This window comes from Ptychodera flava, chromosome 10, assembly GCF_041260155.1.
Source record: "Ptychodera flava strain L36383 chromosome 10, AS_Pfla_20210202, whole genome shotgun sequence".
Taxonomy (NCBI): Eukaryota; Metazoa; Hemichordata; class Enteropneusta; family Ptychoderidae; genus Ptychodera; species Ptychodera flava.
The window spans coordinates 32,496,570-32,522,598 of NC_091937.1; the positions used below are offsets into that span (position 1 = coordinate 32,496,570).

At 40.5% G+C, this 26,029-nt stretch overlaps 2 protein-coding genes across 2 annotated transcripts in view; both read left to right on the top strand.

Annotated features, from left to right (window-relative positions):
* The first annotated feature begins 69 nt into the window (after nt 1–69).
* Nucleotides 70–3,303, top strand: LOC139141478 (uncharacterized). Its single transcript, XM_070711081.1, has 4 exons — nt 70–729; nt 1,470–1,596; nt 2,108–2,182; nt 2,694–3,303. The coding sequence occupies exons 2-4, from the start codon at nt 1,566–1,568 to the stop codon at nt 3,047–3,049; spliced, it is 462 nt and encodes a 153-aa protein (XP_070567182.1). The 5' UTR covers nt 70–729; nt 1,470–1,565; the 3' UTR covers nt 3,050–3,303.
* A 4,027-nt stretch (nt 3,304–7,330) lies between these two features.
* Nucleotides 7,331–26,029, top strand: part of LOC139142551 (uncharacterized) — a 29,713-nt gene continuing 11,014 nt past the window's right edge. Inside the window, exon 1 of the mRNA XM_070712519.1 lies at nt 7,331–7,536. Coding sequence (XP_070568620.1) covers nt 7,431–7,536 — 106 coding nt within the window. The 5' untranslated portion in view covers nt 7,331–7,430. The remainder of the gene's footprint in view (nt 7,537–26,029) is intronic.

Sequence of the window (26,029 nt, forward strand, 5' to 3'; positions counted from 1 at the left end):
GAAAAAGGGTCAAAGGTTACTGCCAATGGAGCGTTTATTTTAACCAAATCAGGTCAGACCACACCACACCCCACAAATCCTAACACGACATAAATCAACACATCATATGATTAACGTCTTATCCACATCTTGTTGATACCAGTCTTTGTTAAATGTAGCTATATGGATGATGGAATTTCTTTTTATCAAGGAACACACCACACAAAATTAACTTTTCTCTACCAGCACATCCACACCCAAATAGATTTCGATCTCTAAGTGAAATAGCGAAATACTACATGTATTTTCTGATAAACATTTTGTTTTCTTAAACAAGAAAGAGAGATGGTGTGTTTTCGGGATTTTTCAATTAACAATTTCTGTGGAGTTGAAATAAGTCAGACAGGCCGTAATTAAATTTTTGGAAAATTTCTTCCTTTGAATAAATCGTCAACAGTGAACACTAGTGCAGTGGCTTCCCTTTTGTTTCCACTACAAAGCCTCAATCAATGAGCGTTTGAAAGACCCCTTTGGATCATTTTATTATGAAACACATTAATCGTCCGACATGACGATGGCTTAAGGTTTGACTGTGTCAAAAGAAACGACTGTATTAAATCACCAGAGCGAACGAGATTCATTTTCGTCTGGACCACATGACCCAGTCGTATCGATGTAAACGACCGGTGTCCGCCATTTCGTGACTCTGTAAGGACATTATCTGCACTGAACCAAAGTTTCCTTTACCAGGTGAGCTTTCTTATAATATTCTGATTAACTTACTCCAGTTCGTTGCTTATTCCAATTACGTCAATGTGATTTTGATAAAGACGTGCTCGCTTGCTCAATGTACTGGTACATACGTCTTCTTCAAGTCTTTCTTTTCGTAAACCAGCCTTTACTGGGATTAATTATTAACTACTGGAATGGAATGAATAAAATAATAACTTCAACTGGTATCAAATTCGCACTTGCCTCGAGAGGCAAATCATAAGCCCAGAACGAAAGCAATCTTTCGACTTACCAAGTCCGCAGCATGTGACGAGTCGTGCTGCTCGACTATGCCGTAAAACTCATTATTAAACTTTATTACAATTTTATTGGAAGTCTCTCTCTTTTGTGTCTTCTCTCACAAAACGTCTCGAAGACACTTCTGTAGCGACGTTGACAAAAGGTGACGTAATACTCACTGCAATGCTGTTACCTCCAGATATGTTAATTGTACATTGCCCGATACAAGACTATTGTTCTATGTTAGCTAGAAGTAAATGGCTGCTGTTGTTGAACAATGCGTATTTTTTCCGGAATATTATCATTTAGCATTTGTGGTTTGCACATAGAGTTGTCGCATCCCATTCGCCAGTTTGTCGGGAGAAAAACCCTACGACTCCGAATCAAATAGTCGTTGAGTTTAATACAACCGTGTCCAACTGATATAACCACTTATGCATGTTTTGCCAAAAGCTACATATTAACGATTGTTTTTCCAGATTAAACTTTGGTAAGAGAACACATGGCATGAACGCCCGATGAGTTCTTGAAAGAGATGAAATCCACGACAGATTTGTAAATTTCCTGCGACCGGCATGTCACTCGACCTGCGCGGATCGATCCTCAGTAAGTAGTTACTTTAATAGCATACAATAACCCTGAGTTGCTAAATTGAATGCTCTCACTTGAGCGTGACGTGTACCTCCGTTGAAATCAGTGTAAAGCGATGTTATGACAATGTCCCAGCGTATAAAGGTAGAGAAAGTCCAAAGACGGGAGAAGGCAACCCAATCATAAACTTTTGACAGGAAAACTTCTATTATAACGAGGGTAAGACTTTGCAACTGTTTAAGTTGACGTATCAGACATATCAAAAAACAGATGCGATAAAGGGATATTTAATGCTTGTCCTCAGCTTGTGCTATCAATCATTGTATTGTACATTTACTTGTAACTATTCTGACTACTCGGCATGAATGCTGCATGTCGATACGTATGTATCTTTCTGTCCCCCTGTTTCTCTGTCCCTCTCCCTTCCTGTTTCCGAGTCTGTCTCTTATCAACAACTTGAAGTAGATGTAATAAATCACCAACAACAACATGTCAATTACCATGTACTTTTCGATTTTTGTTTCAGTTTTCTTCGCAGGGGCGATATTTCTGGTACTGTTCATAGGCGTGACCCTAGCAACATTACGTCATTGCATTCGATGTAAGTTCTCCAAGTTGTCATTCCCTTTTGAATAACCTATCTATCTGTGTAATCTATCTATCTATCTATCTATCTATCTATCTATCTATCTATCTATCTATCTATCTATCTATCTATCTATCTATCTATCTATCTATCTATCTATCTATCTGTCTATCTATCTATCTATCTATCTATCTATCTATCTATCTATCTATCTATCTATCTATCTATCTATCTATCTATCTATCTATCTATCTATCTATCTATCTATCTATCTATCTATCTATCTATCTATCTATGTCTACTTGAATTAGCGAATGTCTGTTTGTCTGTTTGTCTGTCTGTCTGTCTGCTAGAGCATTTGTCTGTTGAGCCAAACACTGAGGCTAAATGTGGTTCTTGAATTTAGCAGAATTGCAGTTATATTATGATGGGGCCTTCACAACCCCTTCACAGAACATAAAAAGCCAGTTCTTAATTTTCAAATGAAGTCAAGGACATTTATTTTTATGTCATTCTATTTCTGTAGCGTGCAGAGAATGGCTGGAGGAGAGACGAAAGTCACTGCAAACAAACGAAGCAGCTGATGCGGAAGATGAGACAGCGCCACCACAACGGCAAGAATCAGAGTTCTCTGATTTGTCCCTTTCCAACAACAACGACAGCGGTCACAGCACTTCTGTGCAGGACCTGATGACAATGCTGTCAAAGGTTGAAACGAGTAGCGTAACCATGAATCCTGCTTTAGGGCGTCGACAGAAACATTTCGTCGAGGCTCCATACGAGAATCCCCAAGAAGAGCCGAGAAAAATTCGTGTCGGAGTCAAACGAAAGAGGGTTGAACTTCACTGCCGGCCATTGAAATGGCAAGCGAGGATTTCATAATTGCGAATCGTGCAGTCGTCGACTCGGTAGCGGCTTCAAGCCCACGTCGTGTCGTCGTGCTTGTAGCAGAAGTCCATCCCAAGAGCCAAACTCAGGAGGAACGAAATGATGACAGAGAAATTAACGATGTGACCGAACTAGAAGGATATCTGGTGTAAAGTCTGGGAAAGCCATCGCACATTGCGTTGATCTTGTTTTTACCTAAAAAAATTTGGAACCTTCAAAATTGATTAAAGATACAAAATAACTTTAATGAAAACACACGCTTCAATTGAATTGAAGCAACCACCTCGCCATTTCTCGTTATTGTTTTATTTATACTTTTAATAATGATAATTTGTCAATCCTAAAATAAATATTTTAATGTCAAACCTTTTTCTAATATATCTATATGTATGTATGTATGTATGTTGGTAGGTAGGTAGGTAGGTAGGTAGGTATGTACGTATGTATTTATGTATTTATGTATCGACTGCGTAATTGCGCAAATTGTGCATTTCGAACCATTGTCTGCCCTGAAAAAGTTACTGACAGCGCGGAAATAGCAAGCAAAGACGTCCACGATGGTGACCCAAACGCATAGTGTAGTGACCTGTGAATTTGCTCTAGTTTCTAGTCATAATACTCCCTTTGAAAAGACAAAAGCTTGTCATTCAGCTTTGGTGATCCTTAGGCTTTTTCTCTGAGTTCGTAATTTATAGCGAGCTAGCTGGTGCTGGCCTAGGCTTAGAGAAAATCCAGGGGGCCGCCAACGAGGTTGTTTCCTGGAGTTTGGCAATGGATAGGGCCGGGGAAATTGCATCATAAACAAACGACACAGCAGTGGAGAGTTTGTAGAGTTGAGGGAAGGGGGACCTTCAGAAGGGACATTTTGATAGGAAGAGATAAGCGGGGGATTTCATATCGGGGAATGGGGAGAGAAAGAATCATGAACGAGAGGGAAAATGTTTAAAATCGTGTCGGGATGGCAGGTACAAACAGCTATTTACACACCTCCCCCAACTTTTCAAAATACGTTAGAAGGGCATATTCACATGAAAAAACACCTGTGTTTAAAATTGTTATCATCAGCTGGTCGTTTGCCTCTAATAAGCCAATTTGTAGGAAGTTCTTACTTTGTGGCTATCGATAAAAACTTTAGCTTGAAAAGCGAAACTCAACGCGTTTAGGATGTCGCGGTTTCCGCTTGTGCTTTACATTACTGTACATACCGTGGGGCAACTGCAGCGAGGAATTATGAGATTTCACGATAAGATAGCGATAGACATTGATGTTTTGATGGACGCGCTTTCTCTGACATACCAAACATATTATAGGTGGTGCATATTTTGAAGAATGAGCACCCTAAATACCTCATACATAATGCTAACGTCGGGCCCGGAATTTAACCTCTGACCTCGTATACTACCAACTCGGGCGGCTAGAGACGGGTAGTGTCTATGTGGATCTCGTTGACGATCTGTTTCGTGTGTGAACTTCGTTCTGGGGTTCCTTTTGGTCTGACTTGCCTCATTTATACTCCTATTCTACATCCAGATTGCAAAGACTTCAAGCAACAACTGTTAGCTCAGACAATAAAAAAACTATGATTATCTATTGCTTTGCAGTCTGATAATGACAAGTCTTCAAGCCTTCACAGCATAGCCATGAACGTAAGGGAAATACTGGTTATTTGATTTGAAGGGAGTGGACCGGAGGAAAGGGGAAGTTTAATTCCACTCTGATAGGGTCACATTTGCAAACTAAGCCAGGAGGCAGGTCAAAGTTTGGAATGAATGCAAATTCTAATCAATGTTGTTTACCCCAAGAGCAAATCTCCCTCTTGTTAGAAATACAAAGTGAAAGAAGATACAATGTGAGTTATATAAAAATCCTTATCAGAGATAAACTGAAAATGCTCCCGTGTTTCAGTATGTGTTGCAGTTGTCTGTAAATTGATTTTTATGTATCATTTCGCTAGTTTGTGATTTCGTCAAAATCCATATAGGCCTGATCATCTAAAGCTCTATGGAAGAACTGTTAACCATAAAAATTAATAATTAGCTGAATTATAATTGAATAATCACTTTATGTAGTGATTTTAATTAACTATGGTCATGTCCTTCAAGCTTTATTGCCAAATTGTAAACAACTCATTAAAACTGAAAATTACAAATAAGCAGATGTGCAATGCAAAATATCTTTTACTGCTACAATCACATTGTCTCATCAATAGACATAGTAAATTTCCGTCCCCAACCAAATCCTGCAAGTCAAATTTCACTAATCGGTAATAAAGTTTATTAAATAAGCAAATAGGCATTAAAGGTCCATTATTTGTAACTTTTGACCATTTTTACCCGGAAAATTCCATGTTGGAGGCTCATATTTGTTGCAAATGTTGTTTTACGAAGAAACAAACGTGATTAGTGATGTTATAGCCACATAAAACTGCTAATTTTTGTTCAAACGTGTTGCCCTTCCGAGCTCGTTTGTTGACGTCTGGCATGCTCAGCGTGCTGGGGAGAACGCAGATATATGGTGACGCCGCGATCACGCGAAATGTACAAGTTCACCTTTATTGCGGGATCAAAATATCATTGCGTCGTGGATTGCCAGACATCTGGCTACGCAACGTGCTCGGACAATGGACTACGACGTAAGTACCGGGCATAAGTAATGAATATTTATTTTGAAATTGCTGTAAATGGCTTGCGCAGGTGCAGAAGAATGCCTACGTTGGAATCCGCGTGTCAACAGAGTTTGTATTTCTGTCCGGACAAAAATTGAAATTTTCGTTGTAAAATCACATGTTATTTAGTTGTCGGGCACGTAATGTTTCTGAATAATATGCGATTCTCTGTTATTTGACAGGCTATTCAACATGAGCCAGTGATCATTTCAATCAAAACTAACGGAAAAATCGCCAGAAGATACAGCTAATGGAACTTTAAGAGAGCGTACGGATTCCGTCCCTGAACAGAATATTATTTCTTTACCAATGCAATTATGAGCGAAACTCAGCCCCTACACACAATAGGCAGCATTGAAACAAACATCCCTTAACCATGGAAAGTCGTGCTACAACAGTCACTAAAATGTTCATTGTGGCTGTTCTGATTTATGAACAGAGCCACTGACCTTTGCACGCAGGGTTACTATAACTTTAAATCCTCAATCTGATTGGTTCATTGACTGACCCGGTCATTGAATCTGGTACTAAACGCTGAAGGAATGTGAATTGCACAGCCTGTCAGAATAGCATGCTTCTTAACATTTGGGTACACGATTGATAACTGTTTATGGCGCTTTGCCGTCGAGGTCGGAAAGTCGATGTCGAAAATTTAGAGCGAGCTGGCCCTGGTTTCCAAGTTTCAAGTTCTTTGTCCAGGAGAATCCAATATGTACCAAGCAAATACTTAAGATTTCTTGGATAATTAAAACACACGCTTAACAAGTGATCGGGTTATATTTCAAATGTAGAATTATTCGAAACATTAGGACTTGCTACAGGAGGATGGTAGGAAAACATTACAGGGAGTTGCAACAGGGGTATGTATGTATAGTGTTTTTTTGACAACTTCGTTCCGAACATTGGCCTCCTTTAGACTTTTGAGCAAGGAAATTATTTTTTAATTTTTTTTAAATGTATAGACTCCTTGACCACATGACTAAAGACCTCTATGAATATGCACTTTTAAAGTCATCTGTTGTATGTACATCGCAAATAAAATAATTGGGGAAAAATCCCACGACTTGGGACGTAGCCTTATTACATATTACTCTATGCACAGTCGCCTGTGGATCGATACACGGCGATGGCTGCTGTGGTATGCTAAGGTCGTCTATCGAACCACAAGCGACTGTGGCTGGACGTGCATAAGTCGGGATTGTTGGCCGCCTTAATATGTTAATACCTGGCATAAGGAATCGGCAATGGAGGCAACGGCCGAACACCTCGAGCACTCCCGACCTAGAGCCACAGTTACCTGTGAACCGATTGCATGACGGCGGCTGTGTTGTACGCATAGAACCCGTTTTTCTATTAAATGCATACACCCGCGACTGTGCGTAGAGCTACATAGCAAGAAGTGCTGGTTTTGAAGTCGAAATGACCCTTGCAAGCTTGCTCTCAGTAAGTCAAAAGTCCACGCTGCCAGAAAGATTTCCAGGATTTCTTTAATCAAATATCATAAATCACTCAGATTGCAAAGTGTCATGTAGTAAGCGTGTTGTAGCTTGCGCTTGCCTCTCTTCATATAGTCTGATGTAGTGCGCACTCTCGGACGCCGACCCGGGCCGCATGATGTGATGTTCGGTGCAATGTTACATTCGGTAGTTATTTAAAGGACACGGAGCGGCCATATTGAGATCTGTGTTCCGTTTAATCGCCTGATTTACCATGGCTATTAAAAGTCCGTCAAGAGTCGACAGAACGGACTCGACCAGCCGAGCTTCAAAAGCAGCCACCAATGAAAAATCATCGAGAGATGATGACTATATGAAATGTGAGTATACGATGCATGTATCAGGACAATTTTGAGAAGCGCGTGACATTCATTCAATAAGGAGGGGGAAGTGAAATATCAAAACATGAGCGCACATGTGTAATCTAAACTTTCTGAAGGTCAAGATCTAACTTGAGGTGTCATACTGAGGACGCAGGGAAAACTCGACCCTAGCGGTGACCTCATGTTACTCAACTGTAGTCAACATTGTGCGGTTTTCATCACAGGCGCCCGCTGGGTTCAGTGTGGCGTAACCTGCGTAAACCTCATGACAACAACCCCAGGCGTCTGTGGTTTTCACTGCCAACGTTCAAAAGCTAGAACGGAAGTTCCATTAGCACGCTGTTGGTATATGTACGGATCGCCTACATATCCAAAGTTGGTCCACAGTCACTCGTGAGCTATTCAGCTCTGGGACTATTCGCCTAGTAGACGTGTGTACATAAGCGAGAAAAAAAACCCTCGCTTATGTACACACGTCTTCGGGGCGAATAGTCCAAGAGCTGAATAGCTCACGAGTGACTGTGGTTGGTCTAAATACGGCCGCTTTGTAACATACTTGTCGAACAGGACCCCATAATTGACACAATCTTGACGTTTAATAACAAACCAAACTTTCCGATGCTAAAATGGTACGGTTGCATGACAGTGTTTCCCAAAATGACTGGTTTACATGATTCAGCAATGGGTAGTGCCTGCAGAAATATCTGGGAGCTGTGGGAATTAGAGTTGTCTGATGGCTACCTTATAGCAACGATCGCAGACGGGTTCTTTGTTTTGTTAAATTGGTGTTATCTGTTGAGCGAAAATCTTCATTTTTAACTTAGTTCAGCTTAATCTATCCACACATAAACAGTGTTAGGGATGGGTGCCATGCAAAGTGTGTATTTACAATTTAAAGACCGCCATATGGCTAATCTATACAAACGACAGTTTGGGTTTTCACCAGCTTTTGAGTGAAATATTGTACGATTCTAATACGTCCGTTTTGAAGAGTAGCTGTTTTAAAGAAGTCACATAGGTTTAACAGACAATTCGCAGATTTTAGAGAAAACGAAAGTGAAATAAAGTGTGCATGGTTATATGTGAACGAAACAAGAATATAGTTGTCCTTGAACTTATCAGCAAGCTCGGCTGACCCGCGGTGAAGGTTATAACTGTCACTATTTTGTGTTAAATGTCAACTGTAGTTTCTCGTTGTACTCACAAAACATGCATCACGTGACAGGCTGCACATGATTTCACAAGCTAAAAATTGGGCATCTCAGCATGGAAGTAGAACAGACAACTGTTCATTGGCATTAGAAACGAAAATAATTAAAAATCATAAAAATTACAGCTAGAAACCTATCCATTAAAATTGCTGCGGTATAGTTTATATCTGGCAAATCCAAGTATATCTGAATCATAAACCACTGTCGTTCCTCTTTGCCTGTTTTGGTGCCCGTTAGCAATCGCTTGCATAGGGAATAATTAGCTGGTCATCCAAGTACATGTATACGTGATCCATAATCCGTGTCTGCAAGGTTTAGTGGGACCGGACTCCTTTTTAATTTTTTTCAAAGTGAATGCTCATTCCAAGTCATTTGTAAATTAAAGTTTCAAGAAACTGGCTATCTTGCAAGGATGTTTTCTAGCATTTTTACATGCAAAACAACGTAATTGGCTGATATCACCATAAGGCAATTTGCAATCTTCAGACTGACCAACTTCGCTAATCAATTATGTTTGGAGAGCGCTAGCATTCAGTTGTTATGGCCGGGTGAGCAGACAAAAAGCAGGGGTCACCTGAAATCGACAAACTGCAGGGTGGGGGGGGGGCATTTTTTTTAAACAGCATAGTAAAGGGGTCACATGTTATTCAAAAAAATGCACCCTGTCAAGGAACCTTGTTTCAGTGTACAAAAACATTCAACGAAACAAAGGTCATTCTCTGTGTTTTCGATCTCTACAGTCAGTGCAATGATGGTAGAACAAAACAACGTGCACGTGCGGGGGTTTTTGTGCATATCTAATTTACTTCTTGTCTTGGCAAGTCTATACAGGCTTTCTTACGACAGCTTTTACCAGCAAAGTTGCACTAGCAGGTTCTTGGCAAGCTGTAGTTAAAGTTAGGTGAAGACATGAGACATGGCTGAGCATGTACCTTATACATGGACCGATGTGTGAACACAAAATATATGATACTCGACACAACTAAAAATGGTTGATCTGTATGAAAGTCAGATCTAATTAGATTAACAGATTAATACATGTATTGCTCGATATTTATCCTAAGTTTCAATCTTAACAGCCTAATAAAAAATTGGGAATGCCTTTACCTATGAGACAAAGCTTAGACTGTACATCACACATTGAGCCCATAAAGGAAAACATGCCATTGGCACGGAGTATATTTGCCCCATGATGGATCTGTATCTCAGTAAGATATAGATTATACATGTACATATATTGCACAATATTTATAGACATAGCTTGGCCTATACCTCATACATTGAAGGCTATAATACACAAAATATATGTCAGTTGACACAGATTATATTTACTCTCTGATGAATCTCGATCAAAGTAGAATCTGTAATACTCATGGTAACCAACTGCAATAAATGATACGTGTGCCCCCAGGCAATGCGTTGGGGTATGGTTCTATTCATTTTAGTAAGTAGCAATAGAGTTCTTCGAGGAAACAGTTGGATTACTTCATTTCTTGAATCCAGTACAGTGGAGCACCGCTGTCAGGTTTTAGCTGACATTTGGTATATATGAATATATACCAAAGAGAGCTTAGGCTGCATTCACAAACACCTCTGGAGGGGAGAATTGACAGGGGGACTTGAAAATATCAAGCGTAGGGACTCAGAACAAAACTGTCTCTGATTGATATGAAATATGTGCTGGGTTGTCAATTTTAAGCTATAACGTTTGGCTAATTTTGTGGTGATTTTGTTTTTGTTTATCCACTGCAGTTTCTAGTTCTACTCCCTGAAGCGTGATGAAAAGTCCAGCACAGTCATATATGTACAGTTAGCATTGTTATCGGTCAAAATTGAATTAACGTCCGGTCTAGAATTCATTTGTGTCAATAACAATGATTACATATACCGAGTATTTGCTAGGGAGAATTTTGTTATTCTAGGATGCTGTGGGGAGTAGAACATGAAACTGCAGTCCACACACAGAACAAAACATACATGATTTGCCAAAAGGTACACCTAATATCCCTTTTATATAAACATGTTAATTGTGTTCAATTTTCCTGACACATGAGGGAAGTCATCCAAACATTTCTTATGTAATCGGGAAAATCATTAACAGTTTCGTAATTTGTGGATGAACATTTTCGGTGAAATTCAAAAATCAAATTTGTTGCACACATATGCACTTTTAGCCACCGTATGCGAATCAAGTACATGTACACTGTATATGAATTATCAAACGTCTATAAATGCACAGATATTGCTATTCTCATATTGGAAAAATTGTTCATAGTTTTCTCTTAGACTAATATGTATAGTGAATCAACAATATCGATAAATCCAAAAATCAAATTCTTTTGTACACACATGCCCTTTTTACCTGCGACTTCAAGCAAAGAACATTTACATGAATTTGAAAACATATGTAAATTTATGGATATAGCTTGTTTTTTATGGGAAAATGTTACAGGAGTAGTTTGCCCCATGTATTATTGATATTATTATTAATATGTATTCTTGATAATTTATATTTTTGGATGAAGCATTATATCAGCCACATTTTGTCTTCCTTTGGAGAGTGACTTCAAAATTATGGCAAGTCAGAAAGGGGATTTGAATGCATTGTGAGTGTGTTGGGGCATTTGAAAAACATGAGAACAGTTTTGAAATCGTTCGCCCCCTCCTGAGATCTTTGTGAATGCAGCCTTGTACAGTAAGTCAGTGGCGTCTGTCTGCCTGCCTGCCTGCCTGCCTGCCTGCCTATTTGTCTGTCTGTCTGTCTGTCTGTCTGTCTGTCTGTCTGTCTGTCTGTCTGTCTGTCTGTCTGTCTGTATGTATGTATGTATGTATGTATGTATGTATGTATGTATGTGTCATAATCTTCCAAATTGGCGCACAGAAAATTAATATTCCGCGCTCACAATACATTAGCGTTCTTGGACGCGATTGATCAAGCTGTAACGTTTCTTTGTTTGGACTCTAACAATGCTGGCGCCACGAAATACCAGCACAGTATCGTCAACATGATCTCGCTCTTATACACATTTAAAACAATTACCCAGTAACTTATTTTCTCATGGAGGTATTCTACGGACTACCCCATGTTCTTGAACCGTTGTTATCAATTTAATTTATTCGTGGCGTGGGTTTGAAACAAAAGAATTGTAGCAAGCCACGCACGGGCAAGTGATAATTTCTACTTTTGTAATCTTTTCTAATGTCGGTAAATCAAAGTATTGTCTTATTATATTCTTTATGGCGTCGGCATCCGACATAGCCAAGATACTGTATAATGGACACACTAACACAGAGACTAACTAGGGACCGATAACCACGGTAGTAGTAGAGTAAACGTGGACAACTGGGATGAAGTAAGAATTTTACACCCCATTTTATTCATTTATCTACATGAAGCGAAGGAAAAATTAGCCATCCATGTAACTAAAGTATGACCCTGACCTATATACGAACTCACGCATGCGCAACAGGGGTTTGGCGCGCAGTAGTGCATTGTCCTGAACTAAGCGGGCCTGCTGAGCATGTTTATACACGTTCCGAAGGTGTACGGGAAATTCCGTGTGAGTCATCACCATCAAACTAGCCTATATAAAGGACCCCGTTGTCAGTCCGGCCGGTCGCGGAGTCTAGCTGATGTTAACTAACTTTCATATCCATTCAATCCATAATATCGTAGATATCGCTCCAGCGGCGGACTAAATCCTTCTTGTTTTTGAATTTCTAGCGCCTGATGAAATATGTACTGAATAAGTTCTGACTCCGGAGCCTCCTCGTTCCGAAGGGTTGCACCTTTTCTTGTATTTGTGTAAGCAGCTGTTTATATTGAACGTAATAATGTTTATACTTTCTCTCTTCTTTTGATACTCCAGTTTTTCCTTGTATTACATCAATAACGACGCCAGGTATAGGAGTTAAGGCTAACAGTACCGGAACTGTTGGAATTGCTGCTATGACAGCAGAGCTTACAAGAATTCCCTTAGTAATATTGAGAGCCATATCAATTCGACCCATCAATTTGTAACTTCGTCGATATGCAGCACTTGTTCTTTCTATGTAATCAGCCAATTGTTCAACGCTTTCAACAACTGAGATGTGCATTTTTACTGTATATGTAAGGCGGGGATAAAAAAAATAATTGTAGTATATAGAAAAACAATATGGCAGAAGGAGGAGAAGATATACCACTCCAGGATTTCGATGATGCAAATTTAAATGATGATGATGATGCTACTGCTGAAACATACTTTATAGACGATGATAATGCCCTTGCAGAAGTCGATCCTTTCCTTGCTAGCCCACAGGAGGATATTTTAATTAAACAGAGAAGAGAACTTACAAAAGATATGGCTGAAGGACTCTTAGACAAATATAGGATTAATAATAAGGATGCACGAACCGAATTATTTTAAATGCTGAGATTATTGGTAATGATCTGTATTATAAAAAAATCAGAGTTACAACAGATAAAGGAAGTAGATTTTAGAGAAATCCACATTAATAAATAAGGCAGGAGGTTCTGAATTTGTAAAAAAAGTATATGAATATAGAGAGCCGAATTTGTGGGACGTACATTGCATTCTAAGATGTGGAAAATGATAAAATACCAGCTGAGAAGATGACGCCAGAAGACATGGGTATATACAAAGATAAACTGACATTCTTACGACAAGATGCTTCTGGTAATGCAGATAAAATACAAGCTTTTGAAAATAAAATCGAACAATGGAACAATCTAAACCCAGAATATAGAGCTATTAATGATGAATTAAAGATTGCGAATATGCGTCTTGACGAGCTTAACAATGAAAAAGTTAAAATAAGGCTAGAGAAAAGAGAAGTTGAAAAACAGTTAAAGGAAATTCCTGAAGATCACACCCAAGGAAAAGAAAAAGCCGAAAAACTACTAGCTGAACTCATAACAAGAGAAGCTAAAATTGTTGATCGAATTGAATATGAACATGGTAAGATCAGTGAGGCACGTGAAAGTCTGGCTACGACTAGGTCTCTTCATGATGTAATTTCTGATCCAGAATTATCACTGAGGCTGAAGCTGACAGAGTTATTTAAACGAAATGGTATTACAATCGCTGCAATACTGACTGCCCTTGGAATGACAATATCAACAATTGCCCTGGCTGTGACTAGAGGAGGAGGGGGAGGAGGAGCGGGAGCAGGGGGAGGAGGAGCAAACGCAGGAGGTTCAGGTCCGCCCAAAGTATATACAAAAGCGAAAGAAATTGTAAAGCAATTTGGTGAATGGTTAAAAACCTTGGCCGCAAAAAGTGCTGCTGCAATACCAGGTTTAATCGGCTCCCTCGTCAGTTTTCTATTAAAAACAGCAGGATCGGTTGTCGGATTTGTTGGAGAACAGCTATGGATATTTTTAACTGGTTTAACATTAGTCATTATAAATAAAATTATGTATTAATATGGCATCAACATGTTTGGTGAAAAGAATATTGCAAAGTTTCTTTCTAAAAATAAAGACCTGTTTGGTTTCTCTGTCGAATTGGAATGGTGCAAACTTCGACGGGTAAATCGACATATACTTCGAGCAAATCCAGGTGTCCGACTCAAAGATGATAATCTATATCATAACATTTTAGCTTTCGTGAAGGAATGTCAGAAGACTAACTTCTTTAAGCGACTAGAATTCATAGCTGTATTCCAGGATACTGAGGATGACCAAGAGGCTCATCATCTCCAAGAATATTGGGTCCTTCGATTGATTCGCGACACAGGCAATCGATTTATCTTTCAGGCAGACGGAAATATTTACGTAAAGATGTGATTTATTTTCTTTTTTTCTTCTACTATATACATTACACGAAAAATGGGGTACGATAGAACATTATCACCGACTTTCACCAACCGAATACCGAATGGAACGAAGTCAGAAAGAACTCATCACGTGATTGCTCATAATCCAAGTGAGGCAGATCCAGGCCAGACACTTATCATACGATGTCCGAAGTTAGAAAGCGGAGTACTCTTAGTTCCAGATACTTTCGACCTGGTTTTTGATCTCGAAGTAATGGGAGATGAATATAACCGAGTAGTACAAAATGTTGCAAAAAATTTGGTGGAGCGTATGAAACTCACATTTGAGGGTCAGACACTTTTCGATTTGAATAAATATAACCTTATTGAATGTTATCGAGATCTCTTCAAACATAAAAAGGAGAGAACTACATGACACTGTACGGAATTCAGAACGAAAATCTAAGAAAATTGAGAAGTGTTGCGAAAGATGCAGATGCCGCCGTCGTGGGTGATATTTTACTTCTCAACACATATAGAACAAAATATGCTATTCGTCTTACTCATCCCCTAATAACAGGTCATGGAGTTGCATATCCAAAAGCGTTAGGGAGTCATATTGAATGGGAAATTACGTTAGCACCCGCCCCCCAATTACTTGTCAGTAATCAGGTTGTTACAGCCAATTATAAATTAAAAAAACATTCAAATGGAATACGAAACAATTTCTGACCTCGATCTCGCGAGGTCAACTGCTGGTTATTACAACGGTGGAAAAGTTACCTTTACGAGCATATACATACAAGGACAATTTCTGACCTTCTAACTCGCAGTGTCAACTGCTTGTTTTACAACAGTGGAAAAGTTACCTTTACGAGCTATACATTATTTTAGAACAATCCCATTCAAAGAATCGGACACGTTATCAATGAAAATATAAATGTACCACGACGTAGCATTAGAGGTATCGCTATACTCTTCACTAAAAATCAGAATCATGCAGAACTGAACAGTGAACTTTTCTTTAACCCATCCATTGAATCTGTGTCTGTATCAATCGAAGGCATTGCAAATAAAGTGTACGCTCAGAAGATGATACCAAGACAATTTTGGCGAGAGGTGCGACGGTATTTTGCTGAAGATAAAGATTGGTGTGAAATTGATATAGATGAGGCCGATTATTTGAAGAATAAATTCTGTCTGTTTATCGATCTGCGTAGTTTTAAAGATATTGAGTTTCATGGAAATGGTTTAAAAGTAATGAACACAAAGGACGGAATTCAACTTGAGATCCTGAAGAAAGATACCGCGTGGGGTGGCGATGACGCTCACAATGATAATATATTTGCCCACATTTATGTTATCAGTGATGCCCTAGGTCTCTTTGAAAATAGTAGATTAAAGTCTTTACAATATTAAACATGACCCGTCGTCCGTCCTATCGGCCATGTTTCTGCCAGCCATTCGCCTGTGTCTGGATTGTATAGCTGCACACGTTGATATCATTTGGCGCCATCATGATTTTACTACGCTTTTCACTACGGATTTCTCCAGCCTTTTTCCGTACAAACTGTACAAACTGTGCCGGCTCGGGCTTCTTCCCAGTTTCAAATCAGATCTTTATAATCTTCAAAGTTCAAATGTTTTCTAACACAAACATCTTTCACCCTTTATTTTTTTTCGTCTCCGAAGTTGGAGTTCGAAAAGCATACACTTTCGAGCGTATGCCGACAAAATCAAGAATAGGTTCACCATTCAACTCATCTTTAAATTTACCTATCACTTTTTATTAATCTTCGGAAAGTTGGGGGCCACCATGGGTCCCTCATCCCACTAGTATCATATATAGACTTCTCACCATTCTTTTCCACATCTTCTCGGACTATATCATTGAAAGTGCTGACGCGTGAGCCGTCCGGGTCCGGGGAGGGGGTAGGGGTACACTGTAAACAAAACTGTCAGTATCCATGTAGGCTAATCGTATTCCAGGGAACTTGACCCGAAAGTAATTGTAATGCGTCTCATACATAAGCAGCTTAGAAAGTTCCAGTACTGCGGCGCCGATGAAAACTGGTTTACATATCTATGCTCATCCGTTTTCAGTTCCAGTAGGGCACTGTCGCAGGAATCGCCATCCTCTTCGGAAGTTATGAAAGTTATATGTTTCATCTTTGGATTATACTTCTGAATCTTTTTACGTCCACTATCCGTGCCGTTCCAGTCCGAAACAAATTTAAAGTCTCTGTACTTTCGAACATCTTCTATTGTCTTACCGAACATTGCATTATTCATCAGCTTATAGAAATTCTTTTCAAAATCTGTCCTCCCTTTGCCCTCATTTTAGTGTTAAAGTCAATATATTTCGCGAGACATGGAGCTTCATCGAAAGCAAGCACCCGATAAATCTTTTTCAATCTCATTCCCATCCGAAGATAGAATTCCAGCAACTTGTAGTGTAAGACGTATCTCTCTCTATCCATCACACTTGTAATCAGTCGACCGCCCTGCCTCGGAAATTCATAGTGATGCGGTGCTAATGGCAAATCGCTGTGTTCTTCATGTAATTCGGCTGGGTATTCTAAGTCTACTTCTAGAAAACTTGGTGGAAAGGTGGCGCCAGGTCCCCACGCTCCGCCGGCTCCGCCCCCCGCTCCGCCGCCCCTTCTCCCATTCCTCCCACTCTTCCATCGTCATCCAATGAAGTCCGCCCGTAGGCATTGCCTGACTCATTGCCCAGCCGTAGAGATTGTTTGCATCGAGATATTTTATTTCGGTCACCGGCTTCTCTGGATCGTAATTCCCGCCGGCGGCGCCAGCGTAAGCCGGATGATTTGTCTGTAAATAATGAATATTACACTGGCTGATACCTCCTCGTATTCCCCGTTGTACGAAAGTCATCTGCTCAGCATCTTGAATGAGTTAAACTTATTACCCGTGTAAGTAACATAGCATCCCATGTCAAGCCAGGCGCTGACATGTAATGGGCCGGATCTAACTTATATGCTTCTAAACATGTGTCGCGAAAATTTTCAAATATATTTGCAAGAAGTAGAACGTCAGTCTCACAATAGAATTCCATATAATCACGAATCGTCTTACATCCAACTTCGTCCCATACTCTTAATGCATGTTCGTAATCAGACTCAGAAATCCCCTCTTCCGTCAATTCGCTATAAAATTCCCCCCTCTCCGGGAGCTCACCCTCTCCCAGTCTGTCAACCGAGTCTAAATATTCGTAGGGGAAGAAACCTTTCGCCCTTTGAATGTCCGGGTACGTAAGTGGTACTGCGTCCATCCGTGGTCCGGCACAGTTTTGCCAACTTCGCCAATGACCCCATCATCAGCTGAGCACTGTCCATAAACTTTATAGAAAAGAAACGTCTCTTTATCTCCCTCTTCCCTCCGGCAACAACAATTGAGGCGTGAAAAATAAATGTTTTCGAGAGACCCATAATTCCTCCATTGCTCGTCTTAGCTATGATTTTAGGCTCTGGTCCCCCTCCGGCGTCGATTTCATGTAATTCTTTCAAAATAAAAGAACCATCGTATCCCTTGAGGTTGTGAAAGTAGATAGGAATGGTTCTCGACGGCCGGCATCCTTCGCAATAGAAGGTCGCCTCCTCCTTCACTACTCGGTATCCTGCCGGCTCTCCACATGCAATACAGACTGATCACATCCGTCGCGCCGGTAATTAGAAGGATCCCTCATCGGTATTATTTTCCAATAATACGATTTAGAATAATACTCGGCCCGTTCTTCATATCCTTTAGAAAGTCTGTAACACAGGAGAGACCTGTGAATGTTCTTTTACCATAAACAGTGGGTCGGCCCGGGCCTCGTTCCGAAGGTCCCCCCACCCCCGTTCCACCATAACATACGAAAGACAAATTGGAATGTGCCGGCCGGTCCCCTTCTCAATAATTGCCTCAGTATCTGCATAGACGACGTAGGGAGAAGGAACCTTCTTCCGATGTCCTTCGAATTGACATACTTCCTTAGGAAAACCTGGCTGGGCAGTGTCTGTTCCACAGTACACCTGATGTATTTCTAATTCTTCTGTTGACTTAAAACCTCTTTTACAAACCAGCAAATACACTTCCGTCTGCGCTCATTCTTTCGATTAGTACGAGAATTACGAAGGCGATTTTCCGCAGTAATTGGTACGAAGTGAGAACGGCCGCCGTCTTCGCCAACTATCAGTAAAATATTTGCTATTTGATTCCTATCACCTTCCGTTCCGATCAGGGGCTTCACCTTCCCTATCGGAACGGTTCCGTCAGGGGCTCCGCCAGGGGCACTATATAACACAGTTATGTCGGACGGGGGAGCGGGATCATTTCGTAGATCTGAAATACTTGAAGTTTGATGCCTGGATTTTGCTGCTCGAAGCGCCTGAATACAGTCAGATCGGCGGGCGTGGGCGTGGGAATACCTTCCCAACAGTAGTCAGCCATAAATGGGGCGTACGTATTCCATTTTCTCCTTACCTGACCACCTTTCTTTTCACGAAACTCGGGGTCGGCCAACTTTAAACTTGCTACGATGGCGTATTGAAAACAGTTCTCGCTGCCCGAAGGTAGCACCAGATCGCTAACACAATGCTTATTTTTAACCATCTGGGAAGTTGGACTGCGCCAGCCCGAGTAAAACTTCTACTAGAATTACTTCAAAATTAAGTATCTCCTCGAGAACGAGACCAGAACCCTCAACATTTTCAATTGTATCAAGCATACGATCGTAGCGATCTATTAATTGTTGCCCCACATCCGATCCCGATCCTCTTACATCTTTTGTGTATGTATCATTTAATTTAACATACAATGAACGCGGTTGTGTATTACCAGTTTTCGGATCCGATGACTCCATTTGACTTCCATTTCGGTATAAACAGAGTACATCTTTCGTTCCGAATGGACCATACCTTCAATATCCACCAGCTCCCCGATATCCTTGACTCGCTTGACTTCAGGAAATTCTTTCGTAAAACTGCTCCCTTGAATGCTGTATGTAATCGACGGGCCATAATAATCTTTATGATATATACTATCCTAAAATTTTTAAAATGAAAAAATAATTATTCTATGATAGGTCATCAAAATCCACTATAATATTTTTGGCAGCATTTATTTGTTTATATATCTCGCCTAATCTTTCTAAGTCGACTAGTTCTTCCGCATCTTGAATTTCTGGTTTATTAGGCGCAGCACAAAATATTAATCTCTCAACAGTGAAAGAAAGAGCACGCTTACTTAAGCGCGGTTTAAATGCTAAGAATTCTATCTTACTACCTTTCCTGATATTACGAGGTACAATAGCAGGATTTTCTCGGACTGGCAATGGGCTCACTGTTTTAAAAGCACAGTCAATTTCTTGAACCATATCAATACATGTAGCGAAATCGTGATTTCTCCCTCTCCCTCTACCTCTTTTAAACTGAAATTTAAAATACGCCACTGGCTGAGGCCCCTCGCTCCCTCGCTTCTGATACACTTTAGATGGATTGTAAAATCCGCAGGAATTCTTCGATAGGATTCTTGGAGTGAGCGGCCAGGCTTGCAGCATAACTTTAGCAGTGCTTGCATCGAAACTTTCACCTAGGGTACGGAATATTATTAAATCAGTAAACTTTTGAAGACTCGGTTGCCAACTGACACACACCCCATCGCATGTAGCTGGATCTCCTCCCGAACCATATTTAGGTCCGATGTTGAAAACTACTTCTAGCTCACTGTCTACGTATATGAAAGGATCTACATATTCACCAAATACTAATTTGCCTCCATCATCAATTTTGATGTTTTCTCCGGTTTCAAGTATTTTTATTGCATCTGAAATAGAAAGGATTGTCATTGTCTTATCGTATATATCTTAATAAAAAAAAATTTAAAAAAAATTTCTATGATATAGTATCCCAAAATGTCATACATATTCATAAATGGACCAACTGGAAGTGGTAAGAGTTACGATGCAGTAAATTTGGATCCGTATCACGTACCAGAATTTGACACTAGTTTTTCCAGCAACATTGCCGACTTTTATAATGGGCCGCACGTTTCGATTGCCGATTTTCAGAACCAGTTTATAGAACATACGCTTAGTTTACAATGTCAGGCTGGGAGGAGGAGGGAGGAGGTTTCCTCCTCCCCCTCCCTTCAGAACAATACATTATTTGTGACTCTTCCATAATTCAACATCTGACTTTTTCTCGAATCCGGGGCGTTTCCACGGACGGAAGAAAAAAGATTGTTTCTAGAGCATTTGACCATTACCCAGTTTCATTATCATATTCAAAGATATGCCTTGGGATTATTGCAGGCGGAATGTGTTGACTCGAGCCAGGTCGTACGAAATAGCCGCCTTAGAAGAACTAGAAGAGATTCACAATAAGTTCAAACAGACTTCTTAGAAATTTGCCACGACTACAGACTTCCATGTTTGGTAATTCGGAACGCTCTTACCCCCCTCGTTCTCAAGAATATACTTAATCCAACAATTGATACCGAGACAGTCGGACCAGTAGAATATCCACGAGCTTTTGACTTTGGAATTGCATGGGGCAGCTCACGCGATAGCGGCAGCCAGGGATTTTTAATAGACGGTTTTTCCGAAGGGAACTTGAAAAAGCGTACTTCCCACCTGGTCAAGAACAACTAGAACAACCTCGAGTCTCACTAAAGAACCTACACAAACTTCTTAACGCTTGTGAATCTGTGTGTGCTTATAATGCTTCGTTTGACCTACGAGCACTTGACATTATGAAACCCTACGGTTCTGTAACACCGGACTTTGAAGTTACTTGTCTATGGCTCATGTCAGTTGTGTACATTATACTTCAACCAGAACTTATCGATAAAGCTGAAAAAGGGGGACTCGAAAGAACGGACTGTGGAACATGAGAAGTCGTTTTGAAGATCTTGCAAACTTAATATGTGCCTCGGACGGAGGAACCGAGGGGCCCCCACCTCATCCACATACGGCCGAAAAAGATGCAGTAAGTGAACATTACTTACGACAGTACATGATAAATACTTGGCCAGGTGGGGGGTGGAAGTGGGGTGGTAAACTGACACTTTCGGCTTTCAAGAAATTAAGACTTTTTCATGGTACTTATTGAATAACTTTCGTAAATACTTACGTTAGTACTTGACAAGTACCAGCACAGGAACTTACGTAGTACTTGACAAGTACCATGGACAGGAACTTACGTAGTACTTGACAAGTACCAGCACAGGAACTTACGAAGTTCTAATAACATTTTCCTCTGGCTCCCAACTATTGAAACTTTCTGGATAACCTTTCCATTTTATCAGATAATATTTCTTTCCTCTAATTTTTTTCGTCTTCAAAATTCGTTCTACTCTGTACAGCTCGCGCTCCCGAGGGCGCTCTGAAGTTCATCGGAGTAGAAAGTGCCGAGTATTTCCTCTCCATTCAGATCTTTTATTTTGTAAACTGGTGGTGTTCCCAAGCCAGCTGCGTACACAACTTTTGAAACTACGAAAATCTCCTCTGTCCAATTTGGTAAATATCCTTTCTTAAAAGTGGTCTTGTATTTTGTAATTCGGACCCGTTCTCCCGGCTTGAATTCAGGGTCAACTCCCCCGGCTGCCAACTCAGGACCGAATAGTGTATAAAATGCCTGCCAATCGTTCTCCTCTGTTACGTCCCTGGGTTTCATTTTGATACTTCCGTGAACGGTGTTATTGTAATTCTCGAGAAGTCTGGTAGAATAGAAAGCCATTCACGTGTCTGTTTATATGTGAAGTATTTCCACATCATCGTCTTAAGAGTCCGATTAAAACGTTCAACGACGCTAGCTTTTTTGTCACTGTAGGTGTGAAACCAGTGAATTCCCACCTCCTCCAACCACCCCTGCATTTTTCGGTTCGTAAATTCCCGCCCCTCATCTGTCTGAAGTTTGTCGGGCCTTCTCCCGGATTTCTTAATCACGTCTTGTAGCGCCTGTAACGTATCATCAGCCGTTTTTGACTGTATCGGCCTGGCCCATGCATATTTGCTGAGCACATCGATTACTGTTAGCATGTATCGAATGTTACGGTTCTCTTTTGCGAAACGGGGGAGGGAATTCCACGAGATCCGCTTGCCATTGAGAGTCTATCGATGTTACGAAAAACGCGCCGGCCGCCCGGGAAGGCACCCCCACGAGTACGAGGTACCGGTTTATGTAGATTATAAGTTAGCTGAGTTTTTTAACCACTCCTGCACCTCTTTCTTGGTCACTTTCAGTCCGCTGGCCCGTGCTGCGTCATACAATTTTTGTACACCTCCAAAACCAGTTTTCGGGTTGTAATATAATTCTCTAAGAGTACCTTCGGCGGAGCCTTCGGCTTCAGCTTCCATAATTGCTATATTATACGAATAATTTTATGTCGTACGGAGGGCATCTATATAGTACCAAAATCGGCGGCCACCGGACCCTCTATAAATCTCATACTATACGGATGCCGTAAACGAAATACTAGTTTACTGAATGGCCTACTTTTCAATTGCTTGATTAGGCCCACGGCTTCCCGTTCTGACACCTCCATTCCATATTCTTTTATAATAGTTTTGTTGTCTATCTTGTTCGGTGTGTAAAATAGTACTAACATCTGTATGTTTTCCCTGAATGGTTTACTAATACTAGTATATTGTTGAGTCAGAACCCAGACAGATAATCCGTCGTGTCTTGCGCTGAAACCAAGTTGGACTAAAACGTTACTGCGCTTCTTCATATCTTTGGACGAGGCGCAGTCATCGAGGATTATTAAAGTGTTCGTTCCAGCCCATTCTTTATGCACGTAGGTTAATGTATCATCCACTGCATCGAGTCCGACTGGAAATATAAACACATTATCATCGGTGAAAATGAATCTTCTATTATACGCTTTATTATTCATGAATGTTGGGCAAATGAATATCACATATTCGAATTTCCTTAAGTACGGACCGGTGAGGAGGTCCAACATAAATTCTGTTTTGCCAGAATATGTCGGTCCAGTTATAATCATGTTGAATGGTGGGGTTACGTATATTGACATTTCCTCTGGATCTATATACTGTAAATTAATGAATCTCTTCTAGTTCTTTTAAGTTACTGGTTCGAGTTAGATGAAACCCAGTCACATCGACAGCATCTGAATGAACTATATAGTTAGTGACTTTATTCCAGTACCTACAATAGTAATGAATATTGCTAAAGATAACAAACCAATTTTACCATATTCGTGAATAGGGTCTGCAGATGCTGCCCGTTCCGGGGAGGGGAGGGGAGGGGACCGAATCCGAGTCGTGTCATTGTGAGGTGACTCTCCGGGCTCGTCCTGCCACTTCACAGGATCCGCCTCCCCTTCCATCTCGTGTACAGCACTTTCTCGAACTTCCGTGTTTATATCACCATTCACCCCGAAGGACATAGATTCAGTTGCGTATTGCAATTCATTATTATAACCCGAGATTGCCGGGCCCGAAAGAATAACCATCTCAGACGGTAAGAGAAGTAAATTTGGTGAGACTGCCATATCAAGTTTGACGCCAGTATTCATTATTGTGTCTTGATATCGCCGATAACTGATTACTTTGTCGGTATTACGAATTTCATCTTCGAGGAGAACGCCGAATTCTTTTCGGACTTGCTCTGCACTGCCAGTATCACCTACTATGGTACTACGAATATTTGCTTGTGCGCCGAGTATGCAATATACGTAGGCTTCAAGGCTTTCATTGAGGCGGGCGAGACCGGCCTTTGTTAGTCCCGAGTCTCCTGTCAGAGGAATGAAACTATTGTATTGTCCCTCCGATCCATCATTTCGGAAAGAAATAGTAGTGTGGTCGGTCTTTGTCGGGCAGTACATGTTTTTTCTTTCCAAAAATTGTATGTGTATAGAAAACGCCTCCGTCGGCGGAGAGGAAAAAGTCCATGACCTTGTATACGCTTTTGGCTGTCGAACGGGGCCACGATTAGTGTAATATTCATATCCATAACCAAGACCTTTATTTTGACCTTTTCGATAACGAAAGTCGGACTTCGTTGGACTTATATTTCCAAATTCTGTACATAGAAGTTCATATTGGACGAGATTGTACGGATTGTCGCCGGCTTTGAAGGTGGGGGTATCGTCTGGAAGTGCAACGCCCATTTCGTGAAGGATCCTACGTATTGTAAAATATACATGGAAACGGCAGAATGATTGTATTTGCGGAGGAAATTTCTTATCGACGAGATGGGCGAATGATATACCACAACCAGTAGTGCTGCACCATACGGCGAAATTTAATTGCTGGTCCCAGTATTTCATCTTTGGGCCGCCCAGCCAGACATTACTTTCTTTAGCTGTTCGTATGAGTGATTACATTATCTTTGAACACATCCCGTGGATGAAAAGTAAATTTTTCTGTCGGCGTTACATATATTTCTAAGTCCATGAGAATAGGTTTTATTCCCCCGTCCGGTTTGGAAGGAATATCAGAATGCTGTACTGTTGGTATGCTCGTCTTATTCAATTGAAAAGCAACTGGGAATAAGTCTGTACTCATGATTTGTGTTTCTATATACAGATAGATTTAATGGAGGAGAATTTTCCATACTTCGGAATGGTACTAACATTCCAGACCATGTTAATATTATATTTCGGATTCAGGTTTAAACGAATTTTTTATTTTTTACTAAGAATAGATAACATACTGCAAACAATGGAGAATTTAATAAAGACATCGGCAAATACAACTGTGGCACTACCAACCGCAGCGTCGGACAATAATCGATCCATAATAGAGACGAAACGTGAAAAAATACTCTGTGTCATCGCAAGTGGTCAAAGCAAGTTATTTTTTGGTAAGGAGATTTCAATTGCTGACGTAGAAAAATGGGGAGATGAAACGGTGAATAAAGCATTTAAAGTCTATGAAGCGAAATACAGTTCTCTTATAAGTGATACCATCACTCAAAGTTTCATAGATCTAGGAGCCCGTGCAATAAGTCAGGTAGTTCCAATCGATGATCGAGATAACTATGCCACTGATCTTAAAAAGGATTTTATTCTAAACAGTGAAATAAAAAGATTATCAGGACGGATAGCGTACACGTGGGGCCCCATACTTGCTCTAATTTCCACCGGTTTAATTACGGGTAAACATTTAAATTTTAAAAAAATCGGGTTTAATATAGTACCTGAAATAAATGGATTCAACTTCGCCGACTCAGCAAACGACTCCGGCCCCGCCGACGGAGCCCACACCGGAAACGACTCCGTCAGGGACGACTCTACCACCGACACAGCGCAACATAGAGAAAGTGACGTTACCGCCGAAGCATCCAGGGAGAGTTGCTGCGGGCAAGAAATTAGCGGAATGGAACAGGCAAAACAAGGAGAAGAAACTAAAAGCAATGAAAACGAATGATAGCGATGCAGTAGCGACAAACTGTATAAGCCTACCTCCTACAATGAAAGAACAGTGTGATAATAATTCACGCTGGTATAATAAATGTTATCTTGTTTTAGGAATTGTGGGAGTTTCA

Bases quoted from the DNA above. Each gene is read 5' to 3' on its own strand.
- LOC139141478 (XM_070711081.1), top strand. From the start codon at position 1,566: ATGTCACTCGACCTGCGCGGATCGATCCTCA. The intron at 1,597-2,107 runs GTAAGTAGTTAC...TTTTTGTTTCAG, and splicing joins CCTGCGCGGATCGATCCTCA to TTTTCTTCGCAGGGGCGATA. The intron at 2,183-2,693 runs GTAAGTTCTCCA...CTATTTCTGTAG, and splicing joins ATTACGTCATTGCATTCGAT to CGTGCAGAGAATGGCTGGAG.